The sequence below is a fragment of the Aplidium turbinatum genome, chromosome 5, assembly GCF_918807975.1.
Source record: "Aplidium turbinatum chromosome 5, kaAplTurb1.1, whole genome shotgun sequence".
NCBI lineage: Eukaryota > Metazoa > Chordata > Ascidiacea > Aplousobranchia > Polyclinidae > Aplidium > Aplidium turbinatum.
The window spans coordinates 37,428,050-37,445,706 of NC_137476.1; the positions used below are offsets into that span (position 1 = coordinate 37,428,050).

General features: G+C 38.1%; 2 protein-coding genes across 2 annotated transcripts; both read left to right on the plus strand.

The window, feature by feature from the left end:
• Positions 1 to 5,176: 5,176 nt before the first annotated feature.
• On the plus strand, positions 5,177 to 10,939 carry LOC145771240 (receptor-interacting serine/threonine-protein kinase 1-like). Its single transcript, XM_082582976.1, has 3 exons — positions 5,177 to 5,301; positions 9,754 to 9,905; positions 10,063 to 10,939. The coding sequence occupies exons 1-3, from the start codon at positions 5,278 to 5,280 to the stop codon at positions 10,937 to 10,939; spliced, it is 1,053 nt and encodes a 350-aa protein (XP_082439102.1). The 5' UTR covers positions 5,177 to 5,277.
• Positions 10,940 to 12,367: 1,428 nt separating this feature from the next.
• LOC145770354 (uncharacterized) lies at positions 12,368 to 15,335 on the plus strand. The gene is made up of 2 exons (XM_082581972.1): positions 12,368 to 13,512; positions 13,920 to 15,335. The coding sequence occupies exons 1-2, from the start codon at positions 12,438 to 12,440 to the stop codon at positions 14,708 to 14,710; spliced, it is 1,866 nt and encodes a 621-aa protein (XP_082438098.1). The 5' UTR covers positions 12,368 to 12,437; the 3' UTR covers positions 14,711 to 15,335.
• The last annotated feature ends 2,322 nt before the right edge of the window (positions 15,336 to 17,657 follow it).

Sequence of the window (17,657 nt, forward strand, 5' to 3'; positions counted from 1 at the left end):
AGAAGTTCCCAAGATCTCAACATCGACCCTCGCTTATCACGTCCCACTTGCTCGCCACACCTATTCCGAGCAAGCCTGTCAAGCGATGGAACTTCAGAAAGGCCGATTGGGAATACTACAGCTTCCTCACAAACAAAGCTACGCAGTACCTCCCATCCCCACACACCATCAAAGTGGACGAAGCCTACCAGGACTTCTGTGATGCAATCATATCTGCGGCAAAAGACTCCATCCCGCGAGGTCGACGAAAACGCTACATACCTTGCTGGGATGTGGAGTGCAACAGGCTCTACCGCGACTTCCTCCGTTCCCCCCAGGGCACCGCTAGCTCCAACTCACCAACAGCCCTGATGGCAAGATTGGATTCAAAGAGGAAGGAGCGCTGGACAGAAGCCATCGACTCAATCGACTGCACGCACTCCAGCCGCACAGCATGGAGTACACTCAACAACCGCACTGGCAGATCACGTGCCCCTCGTCGCCAATGCCCCATTTCAGCAAATGCCATCGCCTCACAACTTGTGAAAAATGGAATGCACAGAGCGAGAGACCGTGAATCAGACAAGTCCGTCCTCAAGGAAATGGCGGACCTCTGGAAGGTCCCAACACCTGTCGAGGGCAACATCTCTGGTGAGTTTACCCCAGAGGAATTTGCCTCCGCCTTCCAGCACCTAAAGCCAGGCAAATCCCCGGGCCTTGACCACCTATGCCCGGAACTAATACTCTAAGCTGCCCCCACTATGAGGTCCTGGTTAAAAGACTTTCTTTCCTGCTGCTTGCGTCACCTGCGCATCCCAAAAATCTGAAGAAGAGCCATAGTGGTTGCAGTCCCAAAGCCGAAGAAACTCCCAGGGGATCCGAAGAGCTACCGTCCAATCTCTCTGCTCTGTATCCCCTTCAAGATACTCGAGAGACGTATCTACGCCCGTGTCGAACTGATAATAGACCCTCAGCTCCCTCGGGAACAAGCCGGCTTTCGCCACGGAGGATCAACCGTAGACCAGGTCACTCTGATGACCCAAGACATCGAGGATGGCTTCTCGGCAAAAAAGAAGGCTGGTGCCGTGTTTGTCGATCTCACGGCTGCCTACGACAGTGTATGGCACAGTGGCCTTACCTGCAAACTACTCCGTCTCCTTCCTGACAGGCACATGGTCCATATGATTATGGAACTCGTGCAAAACTGCAGCTTTACTCTTTCCACCGGCAGCGGCCGTCGAAGTAGACTACGTCGACTCAGGAACGGCGTCCCACAGGGCTCTGTCCTGGCCCCCCTCCTCTTTAACTCTTCCATCTATGACCTGCCTGACACCACCTCCAGGAAGTATGCTTACGCAGACGACCTGGCTCTCCTACATTCAGCCGGAGATTGGCAGTCAATGGAGAGGAACCGAAGCCAGGACATGTCAACTATATCAACATATCTCCAGAAATGGAAGCTACAGCTCAGCAAGGCAAAGACAGTGTCGGCGGCCTTCCATCTAAACAACAAGGAAGCAAAACGTGAGATCAACATTACCACCGATGACGAACGCCTGCCATACTGCGCCGAACCCACCTACCTCGGCGTAACCCTGGACAGGTCACTCACGTACCGACTACACCTGGAGTCATTGAGCAAAAAACTATCTGCGCGCGTTGCACTTTTGAGGCGGCCGGCGGGTTCCGGCTGGGGAGCTGACGCGAAAACCCTTCGCACAGCTACCTTGGCCCTCGTCCATTCTACCGCCGAGTACTGCGCACCAGTGTGGTGCCGCACCCCTTTCTGAATTTTTATTTTATCACTTAATGTTTCTGTTCTGATTTTTGCAGTGCCATTTGTGTATGTATTTTTGATAATGTCTACTATTTTATCTGATATAGGCTACCATAAATTTGAATTGCATTAAAAACAGAGGAGTGCTTGATGGAATCAAATGCCTTCTGATAATCAATAAATGTCATAAATATGGGTAGTTGGTATTCATTCATCTTCTCTAAGATCTGCCCATTGCCCAACTGCAAACAGGTGATCAATGCAAGAGAATCCTTGTCTGTAAGCGGTTTGTTCAGGGGATTGGTTTTCATTTAGACTGCTGCTTATTCTGTTCTTGATGATTTTTATATATAGTTTGTAAATATAAGAGAGTAGGCTAATGGGGCGATAGTTTGCAAAGTCTTTCTAATTTCCTTTTTAAAAAGAAGAGTAATTATAGCATTCTTCCATTGTTCTGGCACTTTTTCGGTTTCGATCACGTTGTTAAATAAATCACAAAACTTTTCGAGTAGAATATCCTACCCTGCTTTGACCATCTCTATTACTATGTGGTCTTCTCCGGGTGCTTTTCAATTTTTCATCTGTTTGACTGCTTTTTCAACTTCGCTTTTCAGAATTGGAGGAATTTCTTGGACTAGATTTTTAGTGACAATGTTTTGTGTTTGATCATTATATAATGTTTGATAGAATCAGCGTATCTTTCAATTATCTTTTCTCTGTTTGCTGTTTCTGAGCCATCTTCATTCTTCAGTGCCGGAATCAATACTCTGTTTCCATCTTTTGCAGTGTTGCATTTTTTCAATCCCTTGCCTGTCTCAATTGCATTTTTCACCTGTAGGGTGCTGAATTTTCTTAGATCTTGTCTAATACTTTTTCGTATGTTTTTGCATAACTCTTGATATTCACTATTGCCTTTAGATGTTTCTCTCATTTTTTTTCTGCGTTTCTTCAGCATCTTTTTTGTCTCTGGTTTGAGTTTATCTTCTTTTTGGCTCTTGACTATTCCGCCAACATTCTTTGCGCTTTTTTGAATAATATTGTTCAATCGTTTTGTCTTTTCATCTAAATCTTTAACGTCGCTTTCACGTATTTCAGAACGGTTTTGCAACTGTATTTGGAATTCATCTGCCTTCTGAATCAGTCTCTCGGTGTCAAACTTTGGGTTTGATATTCTCATCATTCTAGTTCGTTCCTGTTTTACATTTAATCGTATAGTGCTGCGCACCATCCTGTGATCACTTCCGGTGTTAACCCTTTGAATGTCTTCAGTGTGTTCGCATTATTTTACTAATCGTGTCAGAGGTGTATTATACATTGTGTCAGAAACTGCAGTGTATAAATATATAAAAACGAGCAACCATTTTATGAAAAAAAATGCAGTTATTTTTTTTACATGAACAAGGACATGGCAGCCACAATCACATACAGTATAAACTTAGCGCAACGACAAAAAATCAGTCGAGTTAAATCGTTCACAATTGTTTGTATGCGCTAGCAAAACATTTGAGAAAAAAAAGGTGAAAACTTAGCTTATGTGGTGTTAAAAAAGTTATTTTTTTTAAAAACCATCCTTGTATTCTCGCTTCTAGAATTTGTTTCAGCTTTCCATGTGCTCGTACACTATCCATAATCAACAAATGTCATTTATTTGTTAGAATATAATCAATTTCATTTTTCACCTTTCTGTTTGGACTTTTTCAAGTCCATTTTCTTCCATTTGACTTTCGAAAAAGAGTATTTGTGATGATCAGTTTCTCAAATGATCCAAACTGGATCATCCTATCCCCCCGTGCATTTCTCTTTCCAATGCCATATGCTCCGGTGGTATTTCCGTCACTTTGTTGGTGTTTTCCTATTTTTGCATTAAAGTCTCCCATGATAACTTTGTAGTGACTTTTATTCTTTTCCATTTCTTCATTTATTTCTTCATACAAATCCTCTATTTCTTCATCATCATGGCTTGTGGTTGGTGCATATATCTGTATTATTTGCATAAAGTATTTATATTTAATTTTCATTGTGAGGGAAGCCACTCTATCACTAATTCCTTTTAGGCAGCAGGGCTATGCAACAGGTGGTACAGGATTACATTTTACCTGTAGCAGGTCTACTAATGACCTGACCTACCGTATCTTATTGCGTAGTTAATAATAATTTGGAAATCTTCATTGTCATTTTAACAAGTTTATTGCTGTTTGTAATATTTGTATAAAGCACAATTGCTTGTGGTACAGAAACATTTTTAAATAAAGAAAAATGCGTTATTTCAGAGAACTTGAAAGTAATGATAAGTTATAAGTACTTCAGAGTGTCACTGTTAATCTCAAGTTTAAGTTGACATCTTTTCAAACGGCAGAGAAATTCTAACTGCTGTGCATATTTAAAGTGTAATCTAGACTCTTTGAGGCGTTGTTGTGGGAACTCTCGCAAGGCTCGCGAAAGGACGCCAGCTCGTCACCGCTCAAAAGAGCACTACTGTGTCTTTAGCAAGACTACTAATGGCATCCTTGAAGGTGTACATGAAGATTGGCTTTCTCATCTTCCGTCCACTTAATTGAAATCTTTAATCGCCTAGTGAATGGATACGTCCATCAACGAACTTATTTGTCTGCGATGAAAGCTTCTGTTTATAGTTCGATATAGTTTAGTTTATATTACTAGAGACTATTCGTTTTGTTTGATTTTTTTTAAACGTCTTCAAAGAAGGTCTACAAAAACGCGTGAAATCAAACTTACTCTAGTTAACAATATTTCACACTAAAATATTCGTAAAAATACTGTATCACCAACACCGAACGTAAATTTGTATGAAAAATACCACCAGCCTTAATAGCTAACACAGTTAGACCCAACCACTAGATTTGTTTAGGCATGGAAACTTTTTAAGAGTCCCAGGATGTAGTAAAAATGCAGTGCATTGTCATTATCGATCAAAAACCATTAAAACAAGTCTCCTATATGAAAGGTTTCAGAAAGTCTGTAGCATAGGACGTTTTATAGTTGCTGCTTTTCTAATGGGAACCCAGATACCCACGAAATCTGTAAATTCTCTTAAACAGCTCTTTGATCAACCTAAGGTCCATGGTTTCGACTTGACAACACAATGAAATCCCTTGACTGCATCACAATTATGCAGCTATCTTGGTATTTATTGCTAAAATAATTTGTAAACTGATGAGGGAAAAAATTTCCGTTCCTGCGATAGCTCTTTCCATTGGCAGTCAGTGTTGACGTACAACAGTTGCAGTATAGCAAACAACCTACAAGGTATAAAGTAAATATTTAACTTAAGAGCAAACATTAACTTCCCTAGCACCAGCATCTTTTCTCATAGGCTACAAGAACTGTATCAGGGCTAGACGAAAGTTTTTGAAAGAAATGTTTGTCAAAGAATTCTCTGATGGAAATTGTATCTTTATGATCAAAAGTATCACAGCTGATACACTTTAAGTTTAAAGAAAAGGCTTAGTGGTTCTATACAAACAACAAAATATTTCATATGACGGAATCAACAAGTCAAAATGAAATCTATTGAAAGCATGGAGGTATGTGTTGACTTTTAAACCTTAGTCTTAAGTTGTTAGCAAACAATGTGTTCCAGCTTCATGTAATTTTAGAATTAAACAAGTTTCCGTGCCAAAGCAAGTCTTTTAATGGCCATCAACCACGAGTGACCTGTAAAATAAACTTTCTAGCTAAAATACAAAGTCTTTTGTTATTGATAGTTGAATACCATCAGAAGTGCAGAATGCTCGTTGCGAGTAGAAATTAGTCTAAACGGTAAAATAAATACAAAGGTGTTAAAATCTTAAAGCAAAGTTGTCCTATATTTTAAATGATTATCGTTTAACTGGAGTATTTTGCCTAATAAATGTCAGCGCAAAAAGGTCACATATTTGTTTTAATTCAAATTAAGAAAGGGCTGCTGATTTTTATATTGATGTCAACTCAACTGAAGGGTTAACACTAGAATTACCAGGATTTTTTACACCCTAGAATTATCACGGTGTCCCATAGGACACCTTCAGTAATGCAGCGTTTTTCTGTCTAACTGCTAGTGTTTTAACTATAACTTTGCATTCTAAATGAAAGCAGTTTCCCAAGAACCACATTTGCATGCAACTGGTAGGCTATTGTTGTAAACCTATTTCGAACAAAAAAGCATCAGAAATAAGCAGTTTATGGGACACAGTTTAGCAATCTTAGACTTAGCCTACAGATGTAAAAGAAACATAAATGAGCACACTTGTGACCAGCCATATAATGCATCACAGTATCATTTGCAACACCCGCTGAATTTCACAAAAACAACTTTTGAATCATTTTGCAAACACTTTCCACAGGTAGGATTCTGACACTTGGCACATTTAACCTCGTTGCATTGTTACAGCCTCTTCTATAGCATCCTACGTTTTCTTGACCCAGATAGGGTTGCCAGATGTTCACTATTTTAGTGAACAAATCACTATTTCAAGAAAGTGTTCACTGTAAACTATTTTGCTAATAGTGATAGTGAACATGTTCACTATTCTGCTATTCTTAACAATTCTGTCAACAATTAATTTCTATCAACAATTCTTTCAATATATTTTAGCCAATAGCCATGGATTAACCAGTAACCATACACTTCTGCTGCTTAGAGACTAAAAGCACATGAGTCTAATGCTTTGGGGAAAACCCCTACCATGCTACCCCACTGTAATTTCGCCAAAGCCAGGCTTGGCCAGCTCGCGGTCCAACTGTGGAGTGCACAGCCAAGGTAGCTGACAAACTGAAAGCCACTAGCCCGAGCAACTAACAGCCAAAAAGTTTGGCCATTTAGCTGTTAGTGTCATGGACTAGGTTACGTAGGGCCAGCTGCTCAATCATGTGTGATGTGGCTAATAAGTAATAAGTTAAGATCATCGCTGGAAAAGTGGACTAACTTCTTTCCGAAAGAAACTGCACCTAACTTGTTAAAAGTTGTCCAGTATGCAATGTTTATCCTTATATCTAATGCCAATGTTGAGAGAATCTTCAGTGTTATGGGGAACATATGGACAGATGAACGAAACCGTTTAGCTGTTTATTCTGTTAAAAGTGAACTGTGTGTATTCTTCAACATACCCTTTAGCTGCTTAGAATTTAAAGAACAAATTTCTGCAAACAAACTGTTATTGAAGGCAGCACAGTCGCATGAAAAGTATGTTAAGTAAACTACAGAAGCAAGTAGGCCTAAGAATGTTCTACTTAGCGTTTCTAATTGTGGGTCTCTTTTCTTGCCGTTTTAACATCAGTAGGTATATGCTGTGTACAGTGGCGGCTGGTGCTGATTGTGAGCAGTGGGGCTGCAAACGACCTCGCGGGGGGCTGGGTCTCCCCCCAGAAAATTTTGAAAAATCGCATTAAATTTGGTGCGTTCTGATCATGTTTTTACCCCAAATTTTGAAAAAATGCATTCAAACTTTGTTGAAAAGTTGATGTATTCCTAAGATGCATTTAAAAAAAAACAGTAGTATTGCTTTGGAGACAAACTTTACTAGTATTGAGCTGTATAGTCTTAACTAGCCTAGCCGTTGCATACAAGGTTCAAGTGATTTTGAGATGCCCTCCCCGACTAGCACTTCCTATAACCTGTTGAATAGGCTACCCTAACTCTACAGCTAACACTTCTACATTCATGGCTTATCGCTACTCTGCGAAATAAAAACTAACTTCAAAAAGTCTGTAAATTTATTCGGTTAGGTGGGGCTGTTTTCCATGAAGACCCAACAGATTCAAAAATTGCTGAAAAATACCAAAAGAGATGGAGCTTCAAGGATAAGTTATAGCCAATCAGAGCGCTTGAAATCCAAAATCTCGGGCTGCAGAGCAGTTTGCCCAAAGTCGGTTTTGCCAAACGAAACTTTTAATATTTTAATTTTCGATCCGCGATTCTTAAGTGATAAAAGTAACCGGGTCGGACAAACACAGAGGAAAACATATTTTCCCTCTTCTCTTTCTTTCATGTGGGGCTGCAACCCCATGGCACGAGCCGCCACTGGCTGTGTAGCCTACACTGCAAAATACTAGCTAGCCCATTACCTGGATTCAACCTGTGATCAGTTGAGCACTATACTTGCTAAAGAAGATCAAGAAAGTTAGATTTTATTAATTTTCATCTGTGGTATCACTTATGAACCAAATTGTTGTGTCAGACAATATCACACATAACTAAACATTGCAATTTTTTTGCATATTTAGGCGTGGTTGCACACATTTAGGCGAGTGGCGTGCGTAACAGGGTGCGGTCACGCGTAGTTTTGGCATGCGTTTGAGAATTTTGAGGGTGCGGTCGCGCGCTTTCAAAATGTTCACTATTTTGAGAAAAAAATTTGGCAACCCTAGACCCAGATGTCATGACAACGGTTGTCTTTTTTGTAGTTGGTCGTACAAACCTTCAATGAGCTCGAGTATAAAGTCTCTTTGTGATAATATGGCTACCAGTCGACTTTATAAAAAAGGGCACATGCGTTGATTGCCGCTATATCGCGGATGTTACCCCATACAGCTAATAGCCACCTCCTGGAAACTGATCACGTACTGTACTCTACAAACAAGCCATTTGATCAAAAACGTCGACGCCGACTTTGTTCTCATTGTAGATACCGATCACACATGGCTTTTTGGCAGCCGTGGAGGTGTCCACATCTGGGGTAGAATGCATGGCGGATAACAGACAGACTGTCTTTTAGCTTTTGGTTGGTACTTTACATACGTACTATTAGGGCCGGATTTAGCTGATGGGGGGCCCAGGGCACTTTTAAATCGGGGGCCCCCATGCGAAAAACGATCTCTACGTCTACAGCAGCATCAGTCCAGTAGCCTACTGCACAGCATTTTGCAGAAACTTTAAAGGCCAAAAGGAAAAAAAATAACACAAAATCACATTTTAACCACATAAAGGGGCCCTTCAAAAGTTGGGGGGCCCGGGACAACTGCCCCCTCTGCCCCCCCCCCCCTAAATCCGGGCCGGGGTACTATAGTGTGTGAAATGTAAACGTAAAAACCTTGCTGTTGCTGTGTTGCAAATCAAAGACTTGCTGCTGCGTCATAATGAGTGAGTTTCGACAGGAAGTGATAGCAAAAGAGATTTAGATTTAAAGTATGGATTTTAAGCCAGTACCGCGTAAAATGCTCTCTGGTGTCCTATAGGACACCGTGGTAATTCTAGGGTGTACAATCAAAAATGCGATATAATTTCTTAAACAAATATCTTTGGAATTCTGGCAATACGGTAACATTATGTCAAGTGAATTTTGTTAAAAGTCAAGGAATTTCAGAACAAAAGCTTTTAATCCGAAACGGCAATTACAGATTAAAGAAGACCTGGTGTCCTATAGGACACCTTGGTAATTCTAGTGTTAATGTCCTAGACAGCAAAATATGTCATTTTTGCATTGGTTCAGTGTCTGCAAGCGTCGAATCAATATAGAAATGACGACTTTTGATGTCTGGGGTAGCATCTACTGATGTTTCATACAGTTAATCTTAAAAAAAGTTAATTCTTGACTTTAATCAAAGGGCCGGCTTGGTCCGATGTCAAAAACAAGTAAACCGTTAATGTAGCACACTCTGAAGTTTAATTGGGATGTTGCGATATGACGAAATGACAGCGGGATGGGATTTGTACAGAGAGTTGAAATAGACTGAACAGATGATGATGTAGTGTAATCTATGTTCATTATACAAACTTTTTAGTACAAAACCATTGATCGTTTATTATTCTGTTTAAATTTGCTACAGTAACGATTGTAAGCATGCAAATACACAATCAAATACAAGTAACAAAACCATGAAGAAAAACACGTTTTAAAGGTGATTTGCTTGCGTTTATCTTGTATGAGTGCATCACACACTACCCCATCAGCGAAATCTATTATTTCACATTGATTCAACGCCTGCAGACGTGATGATGTAAAATGACTGATTTTGCTGGCTGGGTTACTCGTGTATTGTTGATAACGATGTTTCTTTAGGTGCATCAATTCCAATGTGATGAAATATTAATTGCAAAAGAGGTCTTGGGAAGAGGAGCATATGGAATTGTTCTACAAGGATTCCATAAACTTTATGGAAATTTGGCAGTAAAATGTGCAATAGTTGAAGGAGGTCGCAAAATAGAAGAAAAGTAAGTTTTATAAAAAAAACAAAAGTTATCGCATCGCTACTTTAAGCAAATCGATGCTTTCTGTTGGAGTTGCAATATTTTAAAATTCTTGTAGCTAGAATTTTATAATTTTGTAGTGAACTAAAAAAGGGCTTTTCAATTGCTTTTGTATTTCTAGAATCAAGTTTGAAATACAAAATCTTCAACGTTGTAGTCATGAAAGCGTTGTTCGAATTCTTGGATGTACAATCTTCATGAAAACCTTGGCAATAGTGATGGAGCACGTTCCTGGAGGAAATCTGATGGAACTCTTGCTTGATGAAGAAATTTTGTTATCACCTTTAGTGCGTTTGAGGCAAAGTGAAGAAATTGCAAGTGGAGTTGCTTTTATACACAACTTACCGGGAAAGCGACTTGTTCATGGAGATCTTAAGCCTGAAAATATACTTTTAACAGCAGATTTACATTGCAAGATAGCAGATTTTGGTGAATCAAAGCTTTCAAGTTATACATGCTGTGCTGCAACAACTGACAATCAGTCAGGGAGTAACAAGTATACAAAAATATATGCTGCCCCAGAGCTTTTGCTGAACGCAACTGGAACTAGAAAACCATCCCACGATACGTACAGCTTTGGCATGACTTTGTTCATAATCTTGAATAGAAATTTACCAATATTATCTGACAGCTACCTCCCATTATATCTAGAAGCAATAAAAACAAAGCAGAGGCCTGACATGTGCAATATCATCAGTTGGAGGCATCAGCTAGAGCAAGACTCACAATCTGATGATGTTTCTATCATCGATCTTTTGCTCAGTGTGATGCGCAGCTGTTGGGATCACGATCCCTTATCCCGTCCAGCGATGTTAATTGTGAAGAAACAATTGCATTCACTTCTTGAAACGTTTCATCCCTCTAAAATGCAGAAGGATGTTGCTAAAGCAACAAGAACCATGCAATTCAACGACCAGATATCTAGTAATGATCTGATACCTCTGGACCAATTTATTTGGCCACACCAACAAGGTACGTCATATCAAGGAGTCTATTGAGTGGAAAAATATTTTGCAATAAGATTTCATTTTTTTTTTGCTCACATGGGAGTTATTAGTTATGTTATATTAATGCACATTAATTATACATCCTTCAAAAGTTTGTCGACTTAAATTATGTTGCTGCAGCCATTTGTGAGTCCAAAACTAATATGCAGCTTAAATTGTAGTGTGTCACTTTTACAAACTTTGTTTATTTTGGATAATTCAGACTAAATGCTACTTTAGAAGCCACGTAGTGTGGTCTTGATAAATAGTGACAACCTAAAGCTATAAAAAGATGAACCTTTGACCTTAAAAACTCAAACTCAAAATATAAATCTATCAAATAAATTCTTTATGCATCGATAACGCCCAAATAACTCAGTTGGTTAGTGAGTGATTTTGTGAACGATGAAGGTTGAAGATCAAGCGGTGCTGGTTCGACACTCAGGGTGCGCGCTTGAACAACACATTCTAAGGACTGCTCTGCTTTCAGCGGCATCTGATGGATGGATTAATTTCACGGCAAAAACAATTTAATAATCGAAAATTTCACTCAATCAATTTCGATAACCGGGCCTGCGCCAAAGTATGCAAAACTCCCGGGAATAACTTATCAAGGCTTTGTCAGTCCGAAAATAAAGATTCAAAACCAACCAAAATAAAGTTTGCTTGGAAGCTGCACTCCAGATTGGCTTTAGACTTTTAATTTTTAGACCAGACTGGCAGATTAATGGCACTGAAGATATTGTATAGACGTAAGATTATACGAACGATCGTCTCATTAACTTACTACAAACATTTACTAAGTTGCCTACTGAAGAAATGAGTATTGTATTTCCCTTTCTTCTTCTTCTTCAATTGCCTTGCCTGAACCAGGCATCGACGGCCTCAGATGAATAATTAGACCAAATGTTCCTATTATATGTTGCATGGATGATTGTTTCTGTCTTGTCGTTAAATTGTTCCAGATGTGTTTGTCTTTGTCTGCCAGGTGCCCGCTTTCCAAAAATTTTACCAGTTAAAGAGAGATGCTCTAGTTTTTGCTTTCTTACTACATGGCCGAGAAATTTATATTGTCTGGTTTTTATACTTTTTAACAGAGTTCTGGTTTGGTTCACTTGGTGTAGAATTTCTTTATTTGTTTTCTTTGCCAGCCATGAAATGCGTTGCATTCTACGGAAGCACCACATTTCAAAAGCATTAATCTTTTCTGCCATTTTTGTTGAAATATTCCAGGTTTCAGAGTTGTAATTTTTACCTAATTATTCCCTTTACTTGCTTTTAAATGATATTTTGGTTTTTAGATTCATCTTTAGTCGACACATGTGCTTCAGTTACACCTTTATCAGCAGCAACCGATTTTACGGATGAACAACCTTCAAAGCCTTCAGTTTCTGAATATTCTGAAAGTCTTTTAATCTCCGAAAATCTTAATGAAAATAATTGTGAATCCAAAGACCTGGAAATAAATGATGCTTCGTCCGGTTTACTAACAACATCTGCAGGTCATCATATGGGTTCACAATTCTCAGAAACTTATGAAGACGTATTTACTGCAATACCAAGTAATACCGAAGTTTCCAGTCAAACAAAAAAAGACTGCACAAAGCGCGATACAAAAAAAAGCCAATCTGAAGAAATTAGTTCATTACAATTTTCATTAACATCTAGAATACCAAGATTCATATCTAGCTATTTACATAGAGAAAATCCAAAGGTTGGTAAACTTTCTTCAAAATTTCTTGGTTCAAGTGTTGATCCTCCTATCGTTGAATGTTCGGAATCACAAATCTCAACTTCACCTTCACACGCGTCATGCTCTGGGCCACAAAACAATCCAATTTCGTCTTCACATCTTGGTGAAGAAGCCCAACCATTTGAAGATTACCAGAGCAGCAATTCTGTAACTACATCTATGAAATCTTTTTTATATGATTTAGAAGCCAAACAACTTGGCTTTGACAAAGAAGAAAATGATACAGACGAAATAAACAAAGAGAAAAGTGTGGTTAGCTCTCAACATGAAACCGAAGACACTGGTCCTAACTCAAGGCTAAACTTGATTCCAAATGAAACGTTATCAAGTGATGAAGTTGAAAATATTCCCTCAGATTCACGAGAAGAAAATTGTTCCAACACAATCCCAAAGGAGCCTTATATTGGCCCAATGATTCATGATTCAGAAGCAACGGGAGTCGTAAGAGATCGAGAGACTTCACCCATCTTGACAAGTCCCACTACTAGAGTTTCAGAATGTACTTCATCTACGTCATATTCTAGCACCACAAGCAGCGATATTTCATCTCTGGTTCAGAAAGTATCAGAATTGAACGGGGATCATTTAACTCGGCGAAAGTCATCTCAGCCCATCATCTCACCGCTACGCACTGGAAGTGTAGCAAATTCTTTGATACAATCTTTAATGTGCAGCGTTGGAGCTCCCATCCCTGAAGTGGCAACCTCTTATACTGTTCCTCCTTCTGGTGATCTGAAAACTGCTTGCTCTCTGATCAGCTCACGAACAGAGCAAAGATCAATTCAATTCACATATTTTGATCTGACAAGCAAAGAACAAGATTGCATCAAAGGTGAGCAATAGAATGCCTGACACATGCATGTAGTGCTTTACATTTATGTTCAGATTATGTTTTGCATGGGCAACTGCAAATGTATAGTAGCTTACTAATATAACACACTTTTAAATAAAATGACAGCCCACAGAACAAAATACTGTAGAAACCATGAGCGTGCTGATTATCAAAGACAATTCAAGTTACAAGTTAAACAGGCTCTACAAAATATATTTGATCTTACGAAACTGGTAATAAACTGGCTTTTCATTTCTCATTTGTACGTTGATGATAAACTTATTGTGAAAGTGCATCGCAAGGATTTATGTTTTGAGATAAAAAAAGCAACAACGCTGTTGGGTTATTTGTGATTGTGAAAATTTTACAACGTTTTGTTCATAATTGTTGATATTTATAATCGACAGGTAAAGAAAAGAAAATCGTAAAGACTTTGGAAGAGATCAACGATTGTCTCAATTGTCATAATGTCAAGGATGCGATACAGAAAGTCAACCAACTGATCAAAAACACTGATGAAAAAAGCATTGAGCTTTGTGAAATAACAATTAACAGCGTCATAATGATTTCTAGAACACTCGCTGAAAATATGGAATGCGTTCTGGCAGTTCGCTTTATCGACTGGTGCATCGATTTTAGCGACCACTCTGAAAACCTCTTGATAAAACTTGATTTGTTGGAAAAATGTTGTGACGCTGTTCATAGTGTTACAACATCCATGTATAGCGACAATGACGTGGCAAGTATTCGTAGGTTTTCGCTAAAACTTCTTGGAAAACTGCACAGGCACAAAATATCTCCTTTAAAAGTCTATAACCTAAATCGCAAAGCTATCGTCGAGATCTCCTGTCTTATATACATCGGATATTGCTACTTTTACCTGCAAAAGTATGACGTGGTAGATGAAATATGCAATTCTTGTATATCCACTCTAACAACAAGGTTTGCTGACAAAGCTAACAATTACCAATTATTCGCTCACTCTTACAACTTGAAAGCTTACGCAAATTATTACATGCAAAATCATACCTTAGCCATAGAGCAGTACAAGAAAGCTGTTATTTCATTTGAGTGCGCCAAAGATGTCAACACAACTTACAAGCAAGAAATGATCGATGCTGTGAGACAATCTATCAACGAGGCACCGTTTACCGCAAGACTTGTAGCGTTCAGTCGAAAACTACTTTCTAAGTCTTAGTAGCTGCAACAGTTGTTAACAAACTGTCTTTGTAATTGTACCTCGTTAAACAAACATAAAGCTTACCGATCAATACATATGAGTTTTAGGAGATTTGTTTGTTAAGTTTGTTGTAGCAATTTTCCATGAAGCAAAGCTTTTTAGATAGGCTGCTTACCATATTGAAATTCGTATTATATTCAAGCTATTGGAAGGTACAACATATACCAAAAAACGTTTTTAATTTATTCCGTCTACTTCTCACGTTGCTTGACTGTAAGTTACCAAATCAATGCTCTAATATTTTCATTACCTGCTTAAGCCATGTTATTTTCACTGCTCTCATCTGTTCGACTGCGTTTTGCCGGCCAAGTTTTGGTGCGCCTGATGTTCATTGCCTTTAGCGTTTAAGATAAACAAAGTTTATTGCTTGTCTATCCAATGTGAGTGATCGCTTTTATTCTTTTCTGTTTTTGCTAACTTTCATTTCACTTAAAAGCTTGGCGAATCATAAAAAATAGATGTATAATGAACATGACATAAATCGTACAAAGTCATGCCTTGGACATGTTGTGCACTGGATGTTCCTGTTTGTTGTTGACGGGAGATTGATTGTGTACACAATATATCTGCTATGCACCTTCAAGTACGTGTCCAGGAGATTGGAATAGAAAAGTTCATTGAAATTAGAGTTGAGTTTGTCCGGTTGTGGTTTATATTTAAACAACAAACGTAGCCATGTGGCTTCACTAAATATCTACATCTATTGTTGCAATGCTTAAGTTGCAAGTAACAGTCTAACAACTTGCCTTGAATTGTAGGCTAACCAATGTTGCAAAGGAAATGTGAAATAACAAAATTAAAAAAGTTTTAATATGTATTACACTTTTAGACAATAGAAAAGGAATTTTGATGAATAAATGTACATAATTTCTTCGTAGATAATTTAAAAAACATTAATGTTATGTGCTTTGGTGTAGATCTATTCAATGGCGGTCTTTGCTTGAACAAAGTCTGTTAATACAGCCGGGGATATTGAAATGGTGTGAGCTATTGCATTAATTAAACAAACTACAGAATGAACATTTTGATAGAAACGTGATGTGTGTAATACATTTTTTAAAAATGCGAGCAAGATGTCTCGTTTATGAGACTGAAAAGCTGTTACAACACATCAGATATAAGTCCTCACATTGCCATTTTAGTTGATGATTTATTAGAAAGAAAAACAATTGGTGTTATCCCTTACTATTCCAAGTATGGCCAGAAAAGGCGTGTTATTGAGGCGTACACTGCAATATATAATTTTGTAAATTTCATGTGTAGTCATTCGATCTGAGGATGCGCATTGTCATGATGCGCGAAACGTCAGTGAAGCAATAAACCAACCTGTTTGTTATTTCTTTTACTTTCACTTTCATCAGATGAACGTTGCAACCAGTGCTATAAACGATTTCAGTTCAGTTTTTTTTTGGTTTGTTTCTGACCATTACAACGAAAAAACAATACAAGCCAAACACAGCAGAGATCTAGAAAAGGTAGAAACGACAAAATGCGGACCTTATAACGTGCATGATACCAAAACAGGACTAACAGTTTAAAATATGGCACAGTTGCATCACATTGAGAAGTAAATAGCGTATTGTAAACCATTTCTCTGATTAGTTAATAGCTTACATCTATTCAACAAGAGACAGGATGCGGATTACTTGCATGAGAAATGCTATGTATTTAACTCTGCCAGGTGCTTAATTTTCTGGTTACCAGCATCATATTATGATCTAATAAGCCAAGGGTTACCAGCATACTGTGCAGTGTGCACGCATATTGTGGCTTATTTTAGATGTCAAACCGCACGTACAATATCGTAGAAAGTTACAATTATCAACATATAACTAAAAGGTATCACAACATAACTTAAACGAAGCAAATAACTACTAAAAGAACTTTTCGTGAGCGTAAATCTAATAATGGATGTAAAAACGATAAAAAATATATAAGTGTGTATTCTGTATTCTTTCATATCACTTCACAAAATCGTCTCTTTCAGCACGTAGACAATAAACCTATTAGAAGATTATCTCTCAAATTTTTACTTGTAAAACCATTGGAGTGTCATAGCGTCATGATAATATTCCAAAACGAGAATGTGCAATAGGGTGGCTCGTTTTTAAACTTTTTTTTTAAATTCTCTCGGGGTAGTAAGGAAATGGTGCCAATGAGTGAGAAAACAATCATGACAAAATTTGAGATTCGTAACAAATTGTCTTCAGCTTCCTCATGGGGGCCAAAAATTGAAAAATGGGGTCAAAAACGAAATTTTTTTCTAAAATATTTTTAGTTTGGGTAGATACAATATTGTTTAGATATATCTAAATAACCTAAAAAAAAAATTGGAGTCATTTGAACTATTTCTTCAGCTTCCTTACAGCTTCTGAAAATTTTCATTTCCCTGAAAATTTCGCATGTTTGTTTGTGGTTACACAACTACAAACTTCGTTAGTGACGTAAATTCAAATAAAAGACGTCATTTTTTCCTACCAAATTAACCCAATTTCATTAAAAAATGACGCAACAGCTCAGGGCAGGTCTATAAAGAGAAATACAATGACGTTTTATAGCTGGCAAAATGTCTAACGCAATTATTATGTATCATGTAACTACCCACAAAACTGCGAAATTTTCAGCAAAATGGAAATTTTAAAAAGCTGTGAGGAAGCTGAAGGAATAGTTCAAATGACTCCAATTTTTTTTAGGCTAATTAGATATATCTAAACAATATTGTATCTACCCAAACTAAAAATATTTTTGAAACAAATTTCGTTTTTGACCCCATTTTTCGATTTTTGGGCCCCATGAGGAGGCTGAAGACAATTTTTTACGAATCTCAAATTTTGTCATGAGCGTTTTCTCACTCATTGGCACCATTTCCCCACTACCCCGAGAGAATTAAAAAAAAAAGTTCATA